Source organism: Colius striatus, chromosome 11 (assembly GCF_028858725.1).
Source record: "Colius striatus isolate bColStr4 chromosome 11, bColStr4.1.hap1, whole genome shotgun sequence".
NCBI classification, from domain to species: domain Eukaryota; kingdom Metazoa; phylum Chordata; class Aves; order Coliiformes; family Coliidae; genus Colius; species Colius striatus.
This window is the reverse complement of record NC_084769.1, coordinates 27,947,295-27,972,850: the sequence shown is the minus strand read 5'-3', so window position 1 is coordinate 27,972,850 and position 25,556 is coordinate 27,947,295. Positions and strand designations below refer to the sequence as shown.

Genomic DNA, 25,556 nt, shown 5'->3' with positions numbered 1-25,556 from the left:
GCTTGGACAAGGAAGGTATAGGTTCACGTTATTAAGAAAATTTTAAAGGTTCAATAGCTGAGGTGTCAGATCCGTCTAATTATACTGCCTACTCCAAACCACTCTTGGATTACTTTTTAGAAATAGACACTGTAGTGGAGAAACCTCAGGCAAGCTTGAAGTGACAAAATATACCTTGGCAACTTCAAAACAACAGGGATAATGTTTGCAAGGCATAAGTAGTCTGTATTTTCCAATAAAAGTGTAAAATTAGTTTGCTTCTTAAATACCTTATGTGGTGGTTTAGCCCAATGTCCACGAAGTCATAAAATCCTTCCCCCTCCTAAAGTGGACAGGAGAGAGAGAGAAGTATAACAAATGGCTTGTGAGATGAGATAAGGACAGAGAGATCACGTGGCAATTAGCATCATGGGCAAAACAGGCTCAACTTGGGGAGATAAATATTTAATTTATTAAAGAAACAATAAGAGCGGGGAGATGAGAAATAAAACCGTCCTAAAAACACCTCCCCCCACCTCTCCTCTTCACGGGACTCGCTTTCCTTTTTCCCCAGCAGCGCAGGGGATGGGGGTTATGGTCAGTTCATTACAGATGGACTTTGCTGCTGCTTCTTCTCAGGAGGAGGCCTCCTCACACTTCCCACTGCTACACTGTGGGGTCCCTCCCATAGGAGACACTCACTCACGAACTTCTCCAGCATGCATTCTTTCCATGGGCTGCAGCTCCTCACGAACTTCTGCAGCATGGGGCCTACCACAAGAGCAGCTCCTCACACCCTGCCCCAGTGTGGGTCATCCACCGGGAGAACAGTCCTTCAGGTACTGACTGCTCCAGCCTGAGTCCCTCACAGGATCACAAGTCCTGACAGCAAACCTGCTCTGGTGTGGGCACCTCTCTCCCCACAGACTCCCAAGAACTTGCTCCAGTGTGGGCTTCCCACGGAGTCACAGCCTCCTTCTGGCATCCACCCACTCCAACGTGGGGTCCTCCACAGGCTGCAAGTGGGTCTCTACCTCCTGGTGGCCTCCGTGGACTGCAGGGGGACAACCTGCTTCACCATAGTCCTCACCACATATCACAGGGGAGCCTTTTCAATGCCTAAGCACCCTCCTCCACTTCCTTCTCCACTGACCTTGGTGTCTGCGAGATGTTTTCACATTCTCCCTCCCTGTTGCTGCTGCAGTTTAGCAACTGTACAACACCTTCTTCTCCTTCTCAAATATGTTATTCACAGAGGTGTCACCTCAGTCACTAATTGGCCAGGCCTAGGTCAGATGCAGAGTCCATCTTAGAATTGACTGGTTCTAACCCTGGGAGCTAGATGGGAAGCTTCTGGAAACTCTTTTTGTTTAAAATAGCCACCCCTGTAGCCACCCCTGCTACCAAAAAACCTGGCCCAGACAAAACCACTACACCTTACATTCTCAAAATGCTCAGCATGGATCTTGACAACAATGTTCAAACTATCTCCTAGAGTAGTATAAACAGCCAAAGCCAAGTAATTTTCTGGTCTTGTGATTGTTTCACTTAAATTTTAAATGCATACCCCTTTCCTTCCCCCCATCAGCTCCTTGCCCTCATACTCCCAGCAAGGCAGGCAGCCACCAAACCCTGCTTGATTTCAAATAGATTAACAGTGACTATGGCACAAACAGAAACCATGTGTTTTTTTGGGTTTTTTTTTTTTTTTCATCTCCATGTGTTTTCATATCCTCCTTTCTGGTTATTTATATACAGGGTGAGTGTTGGTTATGATATGGAACTTTAATGAAAAAATGCATAAAGTGTTAAATCCATTGCATTGTGTGCCCATGGACAGCAATCTAATAGCCTCCTGAAATTAAATGTTTGGATTTATGAAACTTTGTCTTGGCTTATTGTTAGACTTTGTAGTCCTTTGTGTCAGGTGCTATTGGTGAGCTTGTTGATAGTTGAAGGATAGTGTTTGTTGTTGTGCCCTCTACATTGAATCACAGAGCATGCAGCGCTGCTGTGGATACACTATTGGTTCTTGTGACATCCTGCAGAGAAATATTTACAGTAAAAAGATGAAACGGAAGTTCATGTTGCTGTTTAGACCTCCTCTGATTGCTGTACCATTAGATAAGCCACAATATGAGAGAAGCAGTCACAAGAAATGGGGTTTTTCCTTGCAATTGTAGCAAAATGTTAGAGCAGTTAACTGTAGTATGTTGCAGTGCTCTACTGGTGTGCCTGGTGTGTCAACTCTTTCTTATTGTTGTGTCTTATATTCTTCCCCTTCTTTGATCTATGTACCACTTATGTTGAGACTAGAGACACTTTGGGGGAATAACATCATTTTTGTCCTCTGGCAGTCCTAACTCATTGCAAAAGTTCTAGCCATGGATTCCTTCTGTATTACAGCTATGCACAAACACAATTCTTGTTGCAGCATAGGGTAGACCTCAGCACAAAAAATGATCTATTTGTTGTCGTGATCTCTTCTTTTTGAAATGTAGTTCCTTGTGATATTGTTCACACAGCATTCAAACCCTTTTTCTGAAAACAGAAAGAAGTGGAAGCATATTGTTGAAGTTAGTTATGGAATATTGAAAATAAAGCAATGTATTTTAATGTAAAATCTGCAAGCTTGTTTCCCTATAGGGTTGGAATTAAGCCATCAAACACTGAAAACTAAGCTTATGTCTGTGAAATGGAGCACATACAAATAACTTTGAGAGAGTGTTCAGGGCTCAAATATATCTCAGTTTGGGACATTACAATGGGAAATAGAAATGTAACGTTCTGAATTTTGAAGTTACCACTTCTTGTACCATTCTAATGCATGTAAAGCTGAAACTATTCAGAAAGTGATTTAATGATGTAATGCTTCAGATATGTATGTCAGCATCTAGAGGAAAGGAATTATGTTAAGCCTTCTCTTCCCAACTATCTAATACTTCATTCTTTTCTTTTTGTTTATCTGAAAGACAAAAACTTTTCTTAAGAATGTTGATTTCCCTGCTTTGTAGAATTTGGTTAATATGCACTGTAATCCCTTCCAAGTTTTTAATGAATCAGTTGTGAAGTTGGCTTCATTCCTCTTAAGTTAATCTGATTCAGATGTGAAGCATCTGTTTGAGGGGTTTTTTAAATGCAGCTAAAAATTCAGCAACTGATTTCTGATTTACAAGGAATGATCTGAAAACTCCAGCCTCCTACAGCCAGTTTTTGAGGAAGCTGTGATTCCTACACCTGGAAACCACTAAAAAAGACGTAGGTGGTTAGTAGCAGGGTTTTGTGTAACACTCAAAATTGATTGTTTTTTTTATTCAACTAGCTGCTTTGTACTAATATGCAATATTTATTGTGATGTTCCTGTGTAGCTTTAATGTCACCTTTGTCTTGGAATTAATTATAATACGTTGTTGTGGATACATTGTCTGACAAACGGCCTGCATTTCTCAAATCTGTGTTTCTGCTCTGATCCACTTATCAATTCAGCTTTTTGTCCAGCTAAAACTCTTTACTAGTCCCATTGACTCGTCTAATATGTTACTGCTTTACTGTGGTTTCTAAGGCCTATTCCCCTTCCTGGTTTAGTTGTTGGTTTGTTTTGGTTGGTTTTGTTTTTTCCTCTCTTTCATGCTTTTTTGTGTTCCTAGATCCTAGTCCCTTTTCTCCTGTAACTGTTTGCCATAGGTAGCCCCAGTGAGAAGCCTGGCCTACAGCTGTTAGAAGACAGATGCTATTCAGAAGCAAGCAGGAAGATAATCTAGTGCAGATGGATGCTTCAAGTGATAAAAAAGCCTGGAAAATTCCTTGCAAATGCATTTTATGTTTTTTCTTTGTCACTATTAGCTTTGTCATCCGCATTTAAATAATCTTTCAGGTGACGGCAGCATGTATGTTCCTAGTGAATAAGATTCTGTTCTGCCATTCTTGAAGCATACCTTCAAACTGGCATACCTTCAAACTGGCACAAAGTCTAGTTGGAGACCATTAAGCAGTAGTGCACCCCAGAGGCCAGTATTAGGTCCAGTACTTGTCAACATTTTACTGATCTGGATGGCAGGGCAAATACTAACCCTAATTTCTGGCTCAGGCTTGGATTAAGTCCCCTAACTCTGGTCCACACCAAAATATACTACTCAGACTGGTCTCTCTGCTCCCACTTGCATCTGGCTACTCAGTTCCATCACTACTCCAATGGCCCCTCTAGATCCTCTTTCACTCAGCCCTAAACCTATAGACAAGCTAGCTCTCTTAAGCAAGCTGCTGATGTATGGGAAGAATAAGTAGACAATGAGGTGAACTAAAAACTGTCTGAATGGCCAGGCCTAGAGTGTAACGATCAGTGGCACCAAGTCTAGCTGGAGAGCAGTAAGTAGCACTGTACCTTAGAGGTCAATACTAAGTCCAGTCCTCTTTAACATTTTTGTTAATTGATGGGGCAGAGCATGCCCTTGGCAAGTTTGCTGGTGACACCAATCTGAGGGGAGTGGCTGTGATGCCAGAAAGTCATGCTGCCATACAAAGAGAAATGGAGAAGCTGGAGAAATGGGCTGACAATTACCTTGCGACATTCAACCAAGGAAAGTGTGAAGTTCTGCACCTGGGCAGAAACCCATGCATGAGTCTGTGCTGGGGACCACCCAGCTGGAAAGCAGCTGAGCAGAGAAGGACATGGAGTTCCTTCCTGGTGAACACAAAGTTGACCACAAGCCAGCAGTATGCCCTTGTGGCAAACAAGGCTAATGGTGTTTTGAGCTGGTCGGAAGGAGTGTTGCCAGCAGGTGAGTGGAGATGATCCTTCTCTGTTGGTCAGCACTGGTGAAGCCATGCCTGGAATAGTGTGTCCAGTTCTTGGACCCCCAGTTCAAGAGAGATATGGAGCTACTGAAAAAAATGCAGCAATGGGCCAGAAGATGAAGGGAATGGAGCATCTTTCCTCTGAGGAGAGGCTGAAAAAGCTGTGACTATTCAACCTGGAGAAGTCTTGGAGAAACTTACCAATGCGTACAAATATCTGAAGGGACAGTGCGGAGAAGACAGGATAAAGCCAGGCTCTTTCAGTAGAGGTCAGTGACAGGACCAGAGGCAACTGGTTACAAGTTGAAACACAGGAGGCTCTGTTTGAACATCAGGAAATACTTTCTTGCAATGCATGTGATTGCTGCAGGTTAACCAAAGAGGTTGTGGAGTCTCCATCCTTGGAGATAAATTGAAGCCATGTGGACGTGGTCTTGAGTACCTGGCTCTAAGTGGGTCTGTTTGAACAGGGGAGTTGAATAAGATGATCTCAGCCGTTCTGTGAAAATTAGGAAACACAGGTTTTCCAGAGATGAAGACATCCACATTTTTTTTTATATGGACAAACTTAACTTTTGCTTTTCCTCATCATTTGAGGGGAGACAAAGTACTAGTTTTGCATCTTCTCTTCCTCAAGTTTCAGATAGTAGCGTCACCATTTTCTTCCCAACTAGTTGGTTTAATGATGCTATAAGTAAATACACTTCTAGCATTAATACTTTGCCAGATAGTATATGTTGTTGTAGTATGATCCAAAATCATTGGGGAGAGTGTGAAAAGCTTAAGTACGGGGTAATTTTGATAAACCACCAGGGGTGTTCTGAAGAGATTCTTAGATACCATTATGCATTTCAGTTCATAAGGACTGCCTTGTAGTATCCCTTGTCCTTCTTTGCCCTAATAGACTGTGGGGGAATCCCTTCTGTAGGAATTTGTGACCAAGGCTAGGGTGACTTTGAGATGCATTTAAAATGTCTTCTGTTTTTCAGTTTTCATTCAGAAGCCATCCTGTGTATTGGAGTTAGGCTTCTAATAGCAAAAGTATTGTGAATGCTGCACAGAAGTATAACAAAAGAAAAACGTGGCTCTACCCTCATGTATTGCCTTTGTGATATTTAAAAACTTTTCAGCTGACTAATTCTCAGACACAACCTCCAAAACAATCCTACTGCTTTACATGCACTTCTGTATTTATTAGCATAGTACAATATCCTGACAAGAAGTCAGGAATGTGCCAGAGGCACAGAAAATTCTAAAGCGGGAAGGAAGAAAGAGGAAATGTGGGCTCAGTCTACAATACGAAGGATGGACCAGGAAAAGGGCTGCTGTACACTTGCATTTAGTGAGCTTTGGAAAAAAGTAATGCCTTGTTTCTCTTTGTTTTACTCGGATAAAGGTTATTCTGCATTATTTTGAGAAGAACTGCAATAAAACATATGTTATGAGAATAGTCATCAACTGCTACTATAACCACACAGTCACTGTTTATAAAAAGACTGTGCCACTATTGCCACACATTGTTTTTAGGATGGGGATATTCTACCCATCCTAATGAGTTTATCAAAAAATACAGAAGAACTGCAGTTCACTTATTTGGCTTTCCCCTTCCAGTGCTGACCACTTAACACACTTGTTCTAGTGTCCTGGTTTTTTGCTTTCATTTATTATAAAAAAGAAAATCAGCAAAACCCACTTCAGTAATGTCAATATTCCAAGGGATACACATTAAATGTGGGGCTAATAGCAGTGTCTTGAAGTTTTGATGAATTAGGTACAAATTAAGATGTTAATGTGTTAATATTCTTGGGCTCAGTGACATTGAAAAAGGTACAATGAAACAAAAAATAAAAAACAGCCTGAAAATCCTAGAATCATATAATTGTTTTGAATGGAAAAGACCTTTAAGCTCATCAAGCCCAACCACTAATTTAACACTTCCAACTCACCACTCAACCATATGTCCCCCTGAGCATATCTCATCATATCTCCAGGGATGATGATTCCACCACCTCCCTGGGCAGCCCCTGTCAATGTCTTAACAGCCTTCTCTGTGAAAAAGTTCTTCCTAGTCTCCAATCTAAACCTCCCCTGGTGCAACTTGAAGCCATTTCCTCTTGTCCTGGTGCCAACCTCCACCTCACTACACTGTCCTTTCACGTAGTTGTAGAGTGATCACATCTCCCCTCAGCCAGCTCTTCTCCAGGCTAAACATCCCCAGCTCCCTCAGCTGCTCATCCGATTTGTTCTCCAGACCCTTCACCAGCTTCATTGCCTAGCTGTGGACACACTCCCGCACCTCAATGTCATTCTTGTAGTGGGAGGCCCAGAATTGAACACAGTATTTGAGGTGTGACCTCACCACCACCAAGTTCAGGGGAACAATTGCTTCCCTGGTACCTCTGGCCATGCTATTTCTGATACAATGCAGTAAATGCAGGCAATAAATTGGCCTTCTTGGCCACCTGGGCACACTGCTGGCTCATGTTCAGCCAGTGTTGATCAATGTCCCCAGGTTGTTTTCTGCCAGACAGCTTTCCAGTCACTCTGTCCCAAGTCTGTAGCATTGCTGGGGATTGCTGCTGCCCAAGTGCAGGACCTGGTACTTGACCTCAGCCCGTTGCTCCACCCTCTCCAGGTCTCTCTGAAGAGCCTCCCCCCAAGCAGGCAGATCTATGTTCCTGCACAGTTCATGTCATCTGCAAACTTAATGAGGGTGCACTCAATCCCCTTATGCAGGTCATTGATAAAGATGTTAAACAAAACAGGCCCCAGCACTGAGCTTTGAGTAACACCACTGGTGGCTGACCACCAACTAAGATTTCACTCCATTCCCCACCACTCTCCATCCAGCCAGTTTTCCACCCATCTCAGAGTATGTCCATCTAAGAAACAGGCAGACAATTTCTCCAGGAGAATGCTGTTGAAGACAATGTCAAAGGCATTACTGAAGTCCAGAAAGACCACATCCACAGTCTTTCCCTCATCCACTGAGTGAGTCATCTTGTTGTAGAAGGAGATCAGGTTAGTGAAGCAGGACCTGCTCTTTATAAAGCCATGATGACTGGGCCTGAACCCCTAATTGTCCTATATGTGTCTCACAGTGATGCTCAGGATAATCTGTTGCATAGCCTTGCCTGGCACTGAGGTCAAGCTGCTGTGCCTGTAGTTCCCAGGATCTTCCCAGCCCTTCTAGTAGATGAGTGTCAGCATTTGCCAACCTTAAGCCCCCTGGGACCTCCCCAGTGAGCCAGGGCTGCTGGCAGGTGATGGAAAATGGCTGCGTGAGTACTTCCGCCAGCTCCCTCAGGTGGATTCCATCTGGCTCCATGAACTTGTGGGAGTCAAGATGAAGTAGCAGGTCACACTCCATTTCCCCTTGGACTAAAGGGGCCTCATTCTCTCTCCAGTCCCCTGTCTTTCAGCTCAGGGGGCCTGGTACCCAGTAAAGCTTGAGGCAAAGGCGGTGTCAAGTACCTCAGCTTTTTTCCTCATCCTTGGTCATTAATCTTCCCCCTGCTTATATTAAAGGATGAAGATTCTCCTTTACTCTCTGTCATGGTTTTGCCCAGCCAGCAATGGTGCATCACGACCATCTCTTGCTCGGTGTCCCCATCCACTCCCACCCTCCCCAGTGAGATGGGAGAAAAAAAGATAACCAAGATTGTTGTGGATTGAGACAAGGGCAGGGAGGGCTCACTGCTAATTACAGTTCCATGCAAAATGGACTCCAGGACTCGACTTGGAGAGGAAAGTAGGTAAGTTTATTCTACAAGAAACAGAACGGAATAAAAGCAAAAAGGGAGTAGGATGATGAGAAAATTGCAACCAGAGCTTTAAGATCTCCTTCCCTCATCCCTCCTTTCTTCTTGGGCCCAGCTGACTGCTCCCGATATCTCTACCTCCTCCCCCCTCAACGGCTCAGAGTGACAGGGAATGGGGCATGTGGTCAGTCTCTCACAGATGGGCTCTGCCACTTCTCTCTTCTCAGATGAGGATGACTCCTGGCATTCTTCACCTGCTCCAACACAGGGTTCCTCCCCTGGGACACAGTCCTTAACAAACTTCTCTGGTGTGGGTTCTTCCCAGTAGTTGCAGCTTCTGCAGATACAGGGTCCCTCCCTTGCGACACAGCCTGTTCTGGGCATAGTTTTAATGAACATGGGTTCTTCCCCACAGTTACAGCTGCTCTGAATGGGGTCAGTCACATGGGACATGGCCTTCTCTGGCTATAGTCACTGCTTCTGGCATGGGGTCTTTAATGAAGAGAATCACTGCCCGTGGATGCTGGGTCTTTAGCAAAATAAGTCACTGCCCCTGATGCAGGGTCTTCCACAAAATGCAAACAAATCTCAGCTTCACCAGTCCTCTCTGCAGGGGTGTCTCTGCTCCAGCACACATCCTCCTCTTTTCCTTCACTGACCTTGGAGTCTGCATGGTCGCTTCTCTCTCTCTCCCAACTCCTTGCATCACCAACAGCTGGAAAAGAAGAAGGGACAGAAGAAAACAGGAACAGGAAGAACCCTTCTCTTCCAGCTTCTTAAAAAGTGATCATGGAGCCATCTAATTGGCTCAGCCCCAGAAGTGGATCTGGCTAAGAGCTTGGGAGAGTTTTGAGCAACTTCTTATAGAAGCCATCTTTACAGCCCCTTCCCCATTATCAGAAATGACTCTATGTCAAACCACAACACCCTCCTTTTATTGTTAATATATTTATAGAAACTTTTCATGTTGTCTTTCATGGCAGCAGCCAGTTTAAGTTCTAATTGTATCTTGGCCATTCTGATTTTCTCACCACGTGACCTCAGAGCCTTTTGGTAGACCTGCTGAGCTGCCTGACCGTTCTTCCTAAGGTCATGAATTCTTTTTTCCTCCTGAGCTCCAGCATAAGATCCCTATTAAGCCAAGACGGTCTTCTGTCCTGTCAGCTCATCTTCTTCCATATGGGCACAGCTTGATCCTAAGCTTAAGATTTCCTGTCTCAATGAAGAATGTCCAGCCTTCCTGGACTTTGCCTTTCAAGATAATGTGAGGCATAAAGTTGTTCGAACAAGATCATCTCTGTTATAGCACACATCTTGCATAATTAATGTTAAAGCGCAGCTGGAATATCTTGCACCTGCATATTTAACAGACAGCTTGGTCAGGAGTCTGTGATTGTCAATATATTAAGGAAATCTTAACTTTGGATTTGTTGAGGTTATTCTTTCCAATATTCCATTATAGGCTAAAATTACTGACAACTGAGTTCTAATATAAGAGTACAATGTCACTCATTTAAGACCATTGCACTGGAGAATTGTACTCCTTCAATTTTAGTTCACAATATGTTAGGATACTTTGGATGAGCAAGTTCTTAACATAGGTATGCTGCTGAGCATTCTTTAGATCAGGTGTGATGTTTTCCATAACCAAAAGTAGTCTCACTTCAAAGCTTTGAAATGCAAGTGTAACAGTACACCTGAAGTCATCCGATTAAAGTGAGGAATTCTTGTTCCAGTTTTACAGTGATATGTACTGTTACTAAAAGAGAATATGGTTTTCCTGGCAACAGTGGCAATGATGCTCCTTTATGATTTTCTTTGTGCAGTGAGTCTATGTATGTATTTCTTTTGTGTGTATGTGACCATAGTGTGTATGTGACCATAAAGTGGTCTTGTCAAGGAGTGGATGCTGCTGAATCTTTTTGATGTGTTAATTTCCAAGCAGATCAGCTCCCTGAGTGAATTGTCGGTGTGGCCACAGCAGCAGTACAGCTGCCATAACTAAGGGGTAGTGCTGTGCAAGGAAGGCAGATGTATCAACTGTATCAGGCATTTATGGTATATGCCACTTGTGAATCGTGACATGTGTAGCAGTCCTGACATTTACGTGCATGTTTATGAGCCTTTGACAACCTAACTCACATCACTATTACTAAAAGGATTTACCGTCAAAGGGGAAATAAGTTTAATGTGATTGAACTTTATGTCCTGGCCTTGTTTGTTTGTGGCTTTAATTAGTTTACAATTGTAGTCAGGTATTTTTGCCACCTGTCACCTTTCTCCATGTGCAATGAAAACTGTTGTTAGCACTGTACAAGCTGATACACGTGCTTCCTCCATTTGTGGGATTGTGCTGGTTCCATGTATGGGGTAGGAGAGAACCCATGTTAGTGTCTGAGTGAAGTTGTGGGGTGACAGATGAGGAGAGGATGTGGATGGCTGTTTTCTTGGGCCATTAGGAGAGAAATAGAATAAATTGTTATAAGTTTTGAAGATTTCTATGCTTATTAAATTATTTTGTTAAGTACTCAAAATAGATATTTCCTGCTCACTGAAATATTATCACATCAGCAGTGATACAGTAGTGGTTTGAGTACTAACTCTAAAGCAAAACTTGAATAACTTAAAATCCTTGACTACATATGTGCTTTTTAGAAATACAAAGGTGTTTGTATTTATGTATTTAGAAATAAATACATAAATAAATCATAAATAAATTTGTATTATGTATTTAGAAATACATATGTGCTTTTTAGAAATATCTGGTTCTTGCTTCCTTTTCCTCTGTGCATTTCCAGTAAGTAGATTCAGACTGCTTTTTTATAATTAATTGCTAACTTATTTTTATAATTGTAATTCCAGGGTTTTGGTTAAATTGAAACTGATTTTCTTAAACTCTACTGAAGTATGAGAAATCCTGATCTCTGGACCCCCTTTAAAATGGAGTGGGAGATCAAAAGTAATTGACAGGCATAAAAATAGTAAATCCTCAAAATCTTTTCTGGTCTACATATTTATTTATTTTTAAAAGCACTTTAGAGAGTGATAGATTATAAACTTTGAGTTCAATAAAGATGTTTTAGCTGTGTTGATGCAGGTATGAGAGGCCCCCAGCTGATTCTTTGTTGCTTGCTCTCTTGTTGTTGCCTATGCCTGTGCCTGTACTGTGCTTCTGCTGGAGTTTACTGTAGATGGTTATATTGCACAGGTGTACAGTGAAATGGGATGGAAGATTCTGCTGCTTGACTTTTGTGAAGAGCAAAACCAAAAGTGCTGTCAACCGTTGTACAGCAATAAAGGTTTATGGTTGGGTTATTGAACAACTTTTAGAATCCATAAATTACAGTTTCTCCAAATGTATGATAGAACAAGTCTTTTGCTCTGCTAGTGTCATAATGCACAGGTGCATATTATCACTTTTAACAACGTACTATTATGTAAAGCCTTGGATTTTAGTAATTTTTTTTTCTACAGATGGAAATAGCTAATGTTAAAAAGAGGATGAATGTTTTAGGATTCTAGGTGTCGTTTACGTTTAAATTATTCTACTTATCACTGCACTGTTTGTTTTTAATAGAATGCTAATCTGATTTAACCTTTCCAAGCTATATGACACCATCATTATCATGAATAAAAAGCCATAGTTCCCTGGAGACTAAAAACCCCTGTGTTCCTAAGTAATTAAGTTCCCAGATAATGTTTCAAGCTCACATTTATTCTCGTGTCAACTTAATAGTTAATTTTATTGAAAAGAGCTACGTTACTCACACGGCAGCCTGTTGTCCTGTCTAGCTGATGTTTTTTCTGGTGCATAGTGTGGTCACAGGTGTCAGGGGGCAAAAGCTGTTGAGTACAGTACAACAGGGAATACTGTTTAGTGGTCAATAGGAATATTAGTAATTCACCGAGAAAGTGGAAGACTTAAACTCTGTGGATTTCAGGAATCTTGACTTTTACAAGAAAAGCAGCCATCTAAACACGTCGTAAGGAAACCACAAATTATATTCACACTAGAAAGCAATGCCAAACTAAATATCTCTGGTATACTGAGTGTTGCTGTGCTAGGCTGTGCTACTTATCACCTGAGAAAATTCTTAATTTTTCTATTCTAAGGAGATTGACTATTTTGGGAGGGATTTGTTTATTTACTTGATACATGTATTTGTTGTTCTAGAGATTTTTAAATAATTATGATGCTTTTAGATATTAGCCACAATTTAAGATTTCTAAAATCTGAAACCCACATATGGCATCTTTAAAAGAGTGATGCTTGTTTGGCTACGTATTTCAAATCCACTTTAAACAGAAATATCAATAACTTCCAGAAATTAAAACCCGGTATTTCTAGTCTTACAATATACAGTTTTCTTTAGAACCAGCAGATAGATTTAAAGTATCTGAATTTTTAATGCATTTCCAGTTGTAACAAAAATAGCTTACTTAAAAGAGCATCAAAGGAAAAAATGCTCATTTGGATAATGTGTCTTAAAATATTTAAAGTGAGGAGAAGTAAGCCTGGATTTAGTAAAGGGACTGTTCAAGCTACTTACTTATTGCAAATGAATTTAATAGTTTGAAATTTTCCAAGCCATTGCACATGAGGTGGAATCCTATTTATATGATTTGTTTTCCGTACTTTTTGTGTGCTGTTAAATTCTGATGCTTCTCAGTGTGCTAGTTATGTTTTTTGTTAATCAAATAAAAATCTATTAGATGTACTCAATTGTATGCTCTTGTGGAATATGTATTGTCCAAATCTATGACTGTAAATACCTAAAATCTTTGGTAGCAATGCAGAAAGCAAATTACAATATGAAAGGACAGAGAAATGCTAAATCTATTTCTACAAAATATATATCTCCAGTATATTCTTTTAGAGGTAATGGTAGTTGTATTTCTAAATGTTATTCATACATAATAACATTTTTTGTCTTAATAATAGTCTTCGTCATCACTAAGAAATAGTTGAGGATTTATAGACGAGTAAATCAGCATTTTGGTTCATATTTTAAAGCATGGTACCCTTAAAAGTAAATTCACTTAATAAGACTGAAATTTTTGTTAACCTGAAGTCTATGTCTTCTGTCCCCCTAGGAGGAACAGGCTGCTAAACTCAAAGCTGAGAAGATTAGAGTTGCATTAGAGAAGATTAAAGAGGCACAAGTGAAAAAAGTAAGTTATTTACCCTGGTTTATTATATCTTTATTTTATACTTATTCACAAGGTAAAATTCTTCTTATTCATGTCTATTACCCTTAAGTTGCCCTAAATATAATAGGAACACTAGTTTTCTGCTCTTGAGTGATAATGTACTTTCTCATCTAGACTGGACTTGGATCAAAAAACTCCTAGCATATGGACTAACATTATGTTTTTTCTTAAGGAATAGGTTGTTTTGCACCTAATGCACATTGAGAACATTTCAACAACTTTCACCCAGAACTGAAATGAAGGTTAGGCCTTCTGAGATTGTCTTTCTTTATTAAACAGTCACACGTTTAAAATTGGTGTCTGTTTTCTTTATAGACCCCTTCCCGTTATGCATAGCAGGATTTTCCAGTGATAAATGGCATACAAGCATTCCAGACTAAGGACAGGGGTTACCAATTGGAGAAAGTCTATTGGCATTACTTGATGCACCCTTGAAATTTAGTGCTCCCTTGAAATTTAGCATTGTTACTGTACATTCAGAGCTTTTCAGTAGCTTAAAGTGTGTTTAACTTTTAGTATTCATGTATCAAAAGCTGAAAAACTGTCCTGACTGGAAGATGTGAATTAACTTTTCCAGCTGCACACAGTTTATAAAAGGAAATGTGATGATTAGTCAGAAGACTCCATTATCTTAAGTTTCTTGATTGGTTAAAAAAACGAGTGCAGTTTCATTTCTGAACAGTGACTTTCTAAAGTGCCTATGAAAAGCCATTGTGTTTTAAAAGCAAACTTCTTCTGTACTAATTATTCAACTCCCCAGAAAAAGAAGATTTAGTATTGGTCTATTATTTACATAATCAGTATTTTTGGAAAATATGGAAGAAGTGAGAAGAAAGCTGCAATTGCCAATCTGAAAAATTCTGATTCTTTATACAGAACACTGTATCTGTGTTGTTCCACCTAGATGTGTAAGAAAGATTGTCACAAAGACACCGTATTAATCAGAACAGGACACTTTGGCAGGAGGAATTTTTTTCCTGCTCAACACAATACTAAAGCGCATTGTCTGTTAATTTTACTCTCTTATACTGAAAGAAGACAGTATCTTGTTAAGTGCCTGTGAGACAAATATCTAACCATCATTCATGGCTTTTATATTTTGATGGAGCGTTTTGAATGAACTTAATATTTTATACTAGTTTTAAAAAATCTTGGAAAAAGAAATGATCTTTAAAAACATGTTTGCATTTGAAATCTAGGAAATTTGTCCTTTTTCTTACTTTCCTAATTTTCTGCTTAATAGTTGGTTATTAGAGTCCATATGTCTGATGACAGCTCAAAAACAATGATGGTGGATGAGAGGCAGACAGTGAGACAAGTATTAGACAATCTGATGGACAAATCACACTGCGGTTACAGTTTAGACTGGTCATTGGTGGAAACCATCTCTGAATTGCAGATGGGTAAGTAATAATGATAAACATTTCTAATTATTATATTTTGATGTAATACTCATCTACATATATGTCATCAGAATGATTTACATTGTCTTCATCTTCCCATTCATTCATATAAAAGATGTTCATTCATGAATGACCTTGCTTCACAATGATCTGTAAATGTTTTATTCTTTCATGTTAAAGCATGTCTGAATCCTAAGATGTGATATAGGAATTTTACTAATATCTAGTCACTGAGCCACTTGACTTTGATATGTTCCTCACAGGAGAAAGAGGTAAGGGATTGTCGCAGTTTAGGCCCATCCAGGGACAAAAGACCATGATTAGACTCAAGTACCACAGACTTGAGAATTCCTAAAGGGCAGGGAGGGCTTAATTGCTGCTTATGGTCCCGGACAAAACAGACCAGGCTACTCGGCTTGGGGAAGAAAACAGAAAATAATTTAATCCAACACCAACTAAAACATAACCATAAAACCCAAAACATAAACAGAAAACAACACAGAGTGGTACAATGATGAAAGGCACAGCCAGCCCTTTAAGACCACCTTCTCCCCACCTCTTCGGGACTCAGAGCCCTGATCCTGGTGTCTTTATCTCCTCCCCTACTGAACGGCTCAGGGGGGCAGGAAATGAAGGTTTCAGTCAGTCTATTCCTGATGGCTTCTGCCGTTTGCCTTTCCTCAGGGCAGGTCGGCTCTGCACTGGTCCTCCCTGCTCCTCCATGCAGTACTTCATACAGGCTGCAGCTCCTTTCTGCCTTTCACGTGGATCTGCTCAGCGGCCCGTAGGCTCTCCAACACGGCCTGCGCTATGGCTGCCTCCTCACACAGTCTCTCACCCGTCCGGACACACTCACCTGGAGCTGCTGATAGCTCTCAGTCCTGCCATGGCCTGCATGGGTTGCAGGGCTACAGCTGAGTTCTCACCACAAGTTGCAGAGGGGTCTCTAGTTTGGTGCTTCTCCTTCCTTCTTCCTTCCTTCTCTGACTGTGGGGTCCGAGTGGTTGCCTCTGTCTTGTACCACTCTTACACCTCCTCCCAAGCACTTCAAATTCCCATCCCTAAATATTGATGGCAGAGGTACCAGATTGGCACAACTGGGCTGAAGGTGGGTCTGAAACCAGGAGCCGAGGGGAAGTCCGAGAACTCTTTTCCGGGTCTTCACTGCAACCCCCTCCCCCTGTTACCAAGCAAAAGCAGCTCCTTAAAGAAACATGACAGGGATGAAAAAATCACTGTGCTACTTCCTCTTTGTAAACAGTATTTTGTGTTGAACTAAGGCTCACAGCCTTAAAATTTTAATAAATGGAATGTTAAAAGTTAACCAATTTTCAAACCTAAAATTCTGTGTAAGTCCAAACGAGGTATATAAAATCAAAGGTGTAATTCTGTGACATTTCGCCAATGAGAATAGTGTGAATAAATAACCTTTGTTACTTCTGCAATAGTTTTATGTTTATATCACTGAAAAATCTCTGAATGTGTAGTTAGCAGGATCTTGAACCCAGCAAATGTTCAGCCAGGGGTCTTTTTCCCATCCTAGATTTACTTTTGTAGACACTGTGATTCACCATGCAGCCTGAAAAGAATAAAGGAAAAAAATACTGGAAAAAATAGTTTCAACTTCTGTTAGAAAGAAAGAGCTAGGCTGCAGACAGAAAGACAAACTGATACTTATCCAAATTACATTGTGATTGAATTATTATTTTTTAAATTAAACAAAGGTTAACAAATCTCACTTCTTTTTGGGTGTTTTGTAAGTATTTGCGTGCCCTATGGTATGCGCTCAGTGACATGGCAGAATGGCAAAAGTTAACTTCGCTAATGAAAGAGTTTCAAGCTAAAGAACAGCATCTATTACAGAATTTTAAATTCATCTACAGCGTGATAAACCTAAGAGAGATGCGAGAGGGTAGAATTCCATTTTCTATTTCATTTTTCAAATTGGCTTTCCTTGATTCTTGGTTAGGACAACTATTAGGTAGTTTTTAATAGATTTCACATACAAGGGTTTTTTTAAAAGACACGACTGTTCGATTAATATATTTCATACTGGAAGAAAGCCCTTACCCTGTGTACTATTGTGTGTTGTTTATCTTTTGAAACATTTTTTTTCTGGCACTGCTTATGTAAGCAAAAGGAACTCCTTTGTAATATTTTCCCTTAGCAAGACACAGAAGAGCTATGTGCCTTCACAGTGTGTATGTTGTCTTGTCAGTTGATTGCTCGTCAGTGGTGCAGTTCAATAAAATGCAGTGAAAGCTTTATGCTCACAAACTACTGAGAAAGGCATGAGTCCTGTGAAGTACCTGACTGTCTTTGCATTTTATGTGTGATTAACCAGTTTTTGAGGAGTCAGATTTAGGTACCTGTACTTGACGTAGAAGGATACTTGTTACTATCTAATAGTTTAACTGGGAGCTTTATCTGTACTTTCAGAAGAAGTCAGTGATACTTTTTCCAGAATGCAGAATGAAATGCTTTGCCCAGTTTTACCCTGCAAGTTTGTAACAGAAACAAACCTGGAAAGTTTATTTTGATTGGGAAAAGGTGATTTTCTAACTAAAAAAGGTTAGAGTAGGGTACATCTATGCAGTATCTTAATGACAATGTTTTATTTTTAGAGAGCATGTTTAATAGGGACATTGCACCATATGCAGTTTTTTGTGTTTATAGGTACATATATGCTTAGTGAATAAGTTGTTTCATGTTTTAATTCAGTTATTGTTCTTCTGGTAAAAGCAGATGATATGTTTTGAAAGCTATCTAGTTTCACTGATGAGGCTGCCTTGAGATTTAAGCTTTTGTACTACAGTTCTCTAAAGGCTGTTGTTTTTGTTGTTTGTTGTTAGGTAACACCTTTTTTACTTTCTTGGAAGATAGTATTGCTGTGTTGCTGATAGAGCTTGATGAAGTTGTGAACTGTAACTCAAAAAAGCTTCTTAAGAAGATCTCACTAAGACCTCAGTAATATGTTGTCATCTCAAGCTTTAATTCATTCCCTATAGATGACATTTAGTTGCACTCACTCTGCTTAGTATTATTAATTACCAAAGATATTGAGATGTCATCTGTCATATCAGTCTTCATTAGTGATAGCTCCTAGATCTGAATGTGACCAGTGCCATGTATCCTCTGTAAACATATGGTGCAATTGATTTTGTGGAAAAAAACACCCCATTTTCTGCTTGAAGATGCAATTGAAAAGTCAAGCAAGTCCCAAGGGATCCTGAAAAAAACAATTTGCTGAAAAGCAACTGTGTGGCCTATTTGAAGAGGGAACAAACTGCAGAAATCAGGATTCTACTTCAGTGTCTTTGAAAGGAGAAGAAAGTTGGTCTAGTGGTTTCCCAAAGATGTATTCTTTGTTATTATTTTAGAAGAAAGATTTTCAGATATTTCTTTACCGTTTTGGTAAATTTTCCTCTTCTTTCTTCCTCTCTTCTCTTTTGCCTATTTTCATTATATTGTACTAGTGATAACTATTTCCTTCTGATAATTATCTACTACTTTTGTCTTTAATTTACAAGTGAGATAGTAACTGGGGATGTAGAGACAAATTTTGTGTGGAAAAAAATGCGAAATAAATTCCTCCAAGGGCTGTGTGGACCCGAGTACATACAAATGTGATAACTTTCTTATTTATACTCACAAGATTTTAAATGGTATTGCAGTCTTCTGTGTTCATGTAGGATGGTAGGATTTGTCAGCTTAAAAAAAAAAAAAAACCAATATATTGGCAGAACTGTACACCTGAAGAGACATGAGAGTGTTGAGTTGTTGTTTGTGTAAAATTAAACCAGGCATATCTTAAAGTTCACTAAATTCTTTTAGTTTCTTAATGTAAACTTCCTCCCCATTTTAGCAGTCTTTGAACCCTGTTTTCTCTACGTATATATATGCTTTGTCTCCCAGATATGACTACAGAGTTGTTTCTGTCACAAAATGTGACACATTCAAATGTATTTGCTTTCTTGTTATTCCTGCAGAAAGGATCTTTGAAGATCATGAAAATTTAGTTGAAAATCTTCTGAACTGGACAAGAGATAGCCAGAACAAACTAATGTTCGTGGAGCGTATAGAGAAATACGCACTTTTCAAGAATCCCCAGGTGAGCCTGAGATTGATGTTAAAGTGTGGGAGTGTGTGCAGTTTATTACTTTTTTTAGTAGCTTACATTTCCGTATTTTTACGTTGATACTTGTGTATGTATTAAAATATCAGGCAACTTTATGTTTCAGCACCGTGTACTTGCATGTTGTGCTTGGCATAAAATCAAGTCCCTAAAGAAAACCATGAGCTGAAGCAAACTGTTTGCTAATGTGTTTATGGGTAATCTTAATGGAGATTAGGACAAGCAGTTTCATGGTATTTACACCAATACTTACTGGGAGGACTGGCTGATTCCCCAGAAGGCTGTGCTGCCATTCAGTGAGATCTCGACTGGCTTGAGAGTTGGGCAGAGAGGAACCTCATGAGGTTCAACAAGGACAAGCGCAGAGTCCTGCATCTGGGGAGGAACAACCCCATGCACCAGTACAGGCTGGGGGTCGAACTGCTGGAGAGCAGCTCTGCAGAGAGAGACCTGGGAGTGCTGGTTGATAATAAACTAACCATGAGCCAGCAATGTGCCCTCATGGCCAAGAAGGCCAATGGCATCCTGGGATGCATCAAGAAGAGTGTGGCCAGCAGGTCAAGGGAGGTTCGTCTTCCCCTCTACTCTGCCCTGGTGAGGCCTCATCTGGAGTCCTGTGTCCAGTTCTGGGCTCCTCAGCTCAAGAGGGACCGAGAACTTCTGGAGAGAGTCCAGTGCAGGGCCACCAAGATGATCAGGGGACTGGAACATCTTTCATATGAGGAAAGACTGTGGGAACTGGGGCTGTTTAGTCCAGAGAAGAGTAGACTAAGGGGTGATCTTATTAACATTTACAAATATCTAAAGGGTGGGTGTCAGGAGGTTGGGACATCCCTTTTTTCTGTAGTAGCCAGCAACAGGACAAGGGGTAATGGGATGAAGCTGGAACACAAAAAGTTCCACTTAAACATAAGAAAAAACTATTTCACCGTGAGGGTGATGGAGCAGTGGAACAGGCTGCCCAGAGGGGTTGTGGAGTCTCCTTCCTTGGAGGTCTTCAAGACCCACCTGGACATGTTCCTATGCGACCTGATCTAGGTGAACTTGCTTCTGCAGGGGGATTGGACCAGATGATCTCTGAAGGTCCCTTCCAACCCCTACCATTCTATGATTCTGTTCAAATATATAAATGTGTAAGAAAGGTATCAACAGATACTGCTCTAATAGTAATGCTTCTTGACTGCATTCTTGCATTGCTGGCAAGAAGGGGAAGAAAAAAGTCCAGAATAGCTACTCTGTGGTCAAATGGCAAGTGAGCATGTGTCGCTCCCTGCAGAAGCTGAGACCTGCCTCTGTTCACTTATGTTTCCTGATCCCTGATTAGGAAACCAAATGCCCCTCTTCTCTCTCAGATGGCCACAAAGGCTTCTTTTCTATGAAATGGTAGCTACAACTTTGATATCCAGCAGCAGTTCTGTATTGTAAGGGAGTGGAGGGAATGAAACAAAAAATTAGCAGGTGGCCCTCTGAAGAATTTAAATTGAAAAGAACTGTCTATAATATCACTTGCTCTCTCTTAACTCTTACCTAATGACATTTTGGGGTCGTAGATGATTTTTAAACTGAGTATCAGTTTTGCACACTCGTCCTTTGGAATACCATCAGTGCAAGAATTGAAAAGCAGATCTTGATTCAAGTGCTTTGTGATAAAACACTAAACCTCTAAACTCCTTTTAAAACCATGTAGTTCATATGTTTACTATAGGTACATACAGTAGGCATTGCCACAAGAATGAGGTACCAGCATACAGCCAATGTTTTTCCTTGGTTTAAAATATCAAACTGGCTAAACCTTGTGATTTTTTTTTTTTTCAGTATAAGAGTTGGGGGTTAGGAAGAGGAAGATTTTTGTCATCCTAGTCCTTTCCAAGCTGAAGAAGAGTACAAAATTTCTTGTTTAATAAGATACAGTTCCTATGCATAGTTAAGTTCCTTTTAAGAAGACGAGTATTTAGTAATCATGAAAAATGAATGTTCTTATTCAGCAAAGCTGTCAGAGCAATGTGGAAAGAAATACATTGCTTCTGTGTACTTCTATAAACACATACATAATGACAGCACGTAACACATTTAAAGATCTCTGGGATTTTTAGTATTTTTATAGTGAGATTTTCAAGTTCCATAGTATTTTTTTTTTCAGGATGTATTATACTAGGCAACTGTTTGTTTTGTGGAAAGCCAGGACTATGTTGTTAAAACGGTGTAACTTAGGAGTGTGGATGGATTGATGTTTCTAGAATGGTTGCATGTGTTACTTAGCAATCTGACAAATAGTGTCAATTGGACTACAAAGTTCTGTTCTGTTTTCTTAGATAATGGCTGGGTTTATTCTTACTGCTAGAGAAAGATAAATGAGTAAATGTTATTTAGCTCGATTTCAAAACGCCTATAGAAATATTAAGCATTCTCTTGTTACAGAACTATCTTCTGGGGAAGAAAGAAACCTCTGAGATGGCAGATAGAAATAAAGAGGTGCTGCTAGAGGTAAGACAACCGAAGTAAGAAGGACATAGAGATCATTTCCGAGCTTGAAGCTAAATTCTAAAAAATTTTGATGATTGAAATTGATGGACAGAGCTGAATGTAATTCTGGAATAACTGTGTATGGAATTTGAGTTACATTTGAGTTAAATAGCTATTCTAATGTTACTCTGTTTCAGATATCATCAGTTAATTAAAATGTATCTTTATTTGTTTAATAACTAAAATACCATTCACAGTTTTAATCAAAATGTTACACGTAACTGTTAACAACAGTCAAAATTTGCACAACTGTCATTTGTTTTTTTAACTTGTGGTGGTAGAGTTTGGATTTTTTACTCATACTCTCCAAATCATTACTCTGTACAAAATTCTGTTACATTGGTTCAGTGACTAGTCCGTGTTCATATTGTAAAGCAAAGTAGTTAAAAATAATTTCAATTACGTTTTATAATAAACTACCAGATATTAAGTGTAAGAAGTGAGTGACAGAAAAGGAAGTCAGTTAGTATCAAACATGTTAAATAGTTCACAGAACTAAGGAAAAAAAATAAAATGTGTGGAGCAAATAAAGCAAACAATAAATGCATCTCCACAAGCTGAAAACTGAGTGGTTTTGTGATATTTTTCTGGAGACAGTCCCATGCTGAAGTGTCATAGCCTCCTCTTGATTTCCAAAATAATGATTATGATTTCACTAGTTACGTAAAAGTAAATATTTGGAGTATTTAATTTCAGATTATACTTAATACAGTTTAATTTATTAGCAGTATATGCATGCTCTTAACATATTAAGATGAGTTTTAATTATGGTTATGTGGATACTGTGGATCTAAAAGATGCTTGAAGCCATAACACATGTAATTCTATGTAATTCTTTCTATCTTTTAGGATTACTCATAAATCTCTGTGCTGCATATTAATCTGGAGTGTATTTAAAGCATTTGTGTTTTCTCTTAGCTCTTTATAAATGGAACCTTAACAGAAGTTTTGGTGTTGGCAGTTAGTAGCAACAAGATACTCATGGGATGAATTATAACTGTTTCTAATGGATACATAATTAGGTTTTTTCTAGACTTAGATCTATGAGGCTGTATCTACAAGGTGACCTCATGACTTTAAAGCCAGTAAAGCTACAGGGGGATCAACTACTGATAAGTGGTGGTTGGAAAGTCTTTACAGATGTTAATATTTCTGTTGTTATTCTTGTTCTGCGAAAATGCTCAGATCCCCTATTGTGTTTGTCTGGATTACCTTACAGCTTTTACAATTAATCTCTAACTCATATCACTGCATGGAAGAAAGAGCTGTCCCTGTTACCCTGCATTCCTTAGATAAAGAATGTCAGCATTTCTGTCATTAAAAGCAAACCACTGCATGCTGTACGCTCTGCTTCTTTCTTCCCAAACCACTGTGCTTATTGGCAGGAATGTTTCTGTGGAAGTTCTGTAACTGTGCCAGAGATAGAGGGAGTTTTGTGGCTGAAGGAGGATGGGAAGAAGTCTTGGAAGAAACGTTACTTTCTTCTTCGAGCTTCTGGAATATACTATGTCCCTAAGGGGAAGGCAAAGGTATGCTCTTTTAAATCAGTTTCCCTGAATTGTTTATTGCTGGCGAGTTGTGCTCTTAATAGTCAGCCTTAAATTGTGGCTTAGCTGTTCCTTGCCTACAGCCACAGCCCTCATTTAAAAGTGCAGCTTTATCATGGAAATATTGTGTACATTCCTGTGGTAGCGCTTGACATGAAAGATTTAACCTCACATATAAAAATACAGGTAGACAAGGATCTCTGTTTTGAGTGAGCTCAGGGTTAGGTGTTCAGAAACACCTTGAGGAAAAACGATTGGTGGAGTTAAGAGGCTGTCTTTTCTCAAGCAGAATTCAGGCAAAGGACGAAATTGCACTGAAATTGAGAATCATAAAATATCACTAATCCCACAGTCAGTCTATATAATGTAATTGCTTTTACATAATTCATATAAACAGAATTCTTCTTGGTCCAATTTGTTCTGTGTTTTTTGAAACTGGTAAATATACCATTTCTTCAGCGTCATGTACTGCTGTTCTGTATGTATAAATAATGAAGAATAAACAGAAAGATGCTACAAATGCCTTATAGCTTCAAGGCTGAACCATTGTGGATTCAAGTTGTCCATGAATCAATGAATTTTGACAGCTTCAACTAATCCCCAGTACAGACAGTTCACTTCCCATTCATCTGACAACAAAAGAGGAAATCTCTGTGAGTGTCCCCACTCCTTTTAGAGATGAAGACATCTCAGATGTTCTTTGCACAGCCAAAATTTTGCAAAATGTGTGGGATAGCCTGTTGAAAGTCCGTGCTCTACAATCACTGCCAAACACGATTGGAATTTTATTCACAACAATGCTGGAATTTGGTCACCTTGATTATTATTGTAACCAACAGCTGTTAAAAAGTTCCCAGTCAACCAATCTTATTTACTTTCTCCTAAAACCAATTCTCAATAAACATTAGCAGTCCAGTGTAAAATGTTGTCAAAGGGCAAAATGCTGATGAACAAACAAACAAAAAAAAAGCCAGACTGAATTGGGAAAAGATTATCTTGGATAAAAGAGAATGTCTGATGCAAGAATTTATACATGACTGTGTCTTCTCCTTGTATTGGTAGTTTTGAAATGAGATGGAAACCAATATTTGACCTCAACTAAAACTTGTATTAGTACTAGATCTTAATTCTAGACCAATTTTGCCACTGCATGTGGTTTTCCTGTAAAGATATTTTGTAAATGATTATTTTTGTATTTACTAGGTCTCGCGGGACCTTGTGTGCTTTCTACAGCTGGATCATGTCAGTGTTTACTATGGACAGGACTATCGCAACAAATACAAAGCACCCACAGACTATTGTTTAGTGCTAAAGGTAACTTGTTAATTTGGGTTTTTTTTAATTCTCATACTGAAAAGAGCAATTAAAGGGCTCAAAACATTGCCACACTAATCTTAGTCCCTTATAAATAACTTCCTAATTGTAAGCAAGAGCTGATTAACACAGTTTTAATCTTGGGAGTGATTATAATTTAGAGTACACTTCATATAGTAATACAGCAATTGGAAAACAATCTGTCAGTTTTCAGGGTGAATTTCTAAATTAACTTCATTCTGCACATGAGAAGTCTAAATTGGTGTAAGTTACAGTGACAGTGAGAAGGCCATGTTTAACTATGTTTTCTCTGGAGTTGCAATAAGCCTCCTTGACAGAAATACAGTAAAAAAAAAAAAAAAGAAGAAAATGCCATATGAGAACTAGTGCAGAGGGAAGAATCACTTTCTTCCCCATCAAGCTATGACAGATTTCCTCCACCTGCCAGTGTGAATTGTGTGGTGAGGGTGGAAAAGGGATCACAAAGAGTAGTAGAAGAATGGCTTTACTGGGTCCATCTAGCAGGACTCTAGATTTCTCCAACAGTGGCCCTTCTTTTTAAGTTGTTTAAGGAAAAATTTGAAATACAGGACAATCTTGCAGAAATACTTGCACAGAATACATTTTCAGCTTTTAGAAATTCAGGGAGCCAGGGAGTGATCTTGACTGTTTGGTAGCCCTAGGTTCATTCTTACTGTTTGAGTATGCTCTGTCTCTTTTGGTATTCCAAGAAATTTTCAGAATGTTGCAGCAGTTGAGTACACTTTGTATGCTCTTTTATTTGTTTTGAACCATCAGTTGCTTTCCATTTAGTTTTCCTTTAGTTTTTATATAGGAAGTAAACAGTTAGTGAACAGTTGTTGCCTCTTCACGATGACTTCGTAAACGT

The 25,556-nt window shown here is 39.4% G+C and overlaps 1 protein-coding gene across 1 annotated transcript in view; it reads left to right on the top strand.

Annotated features, from left to right (window-relative positions):
- The window catches only part of RAPH1 (Ras association (RalGDS/AF-6) and pleckstrin homology domains 1), a 98,936-nt gene that overhangs the window by 55,749 nt on the left and 17,631 nt on the right, over positions 1 to 25,556 (top strand). Inside the window, 6 exon segments of the mRNA XM_062004627.1 lie at positions 13,629 to 13,706; positions 14,989 to 15,148; positions 19,138 to 19,259; positions 21,702 to 21,767; positions 23,192 to 23,335; positions 24,557 to 24,667. Coding sequence (XP_061860611.1) covers positions 13,629 to 13,706; positions 14,989 to 15,148; positions 19,138 to 19,259; positions 21,702 to 21,767; positions 23,192 to 23,335; positions 24,557 to 24,667 — 681 coding nt within the window.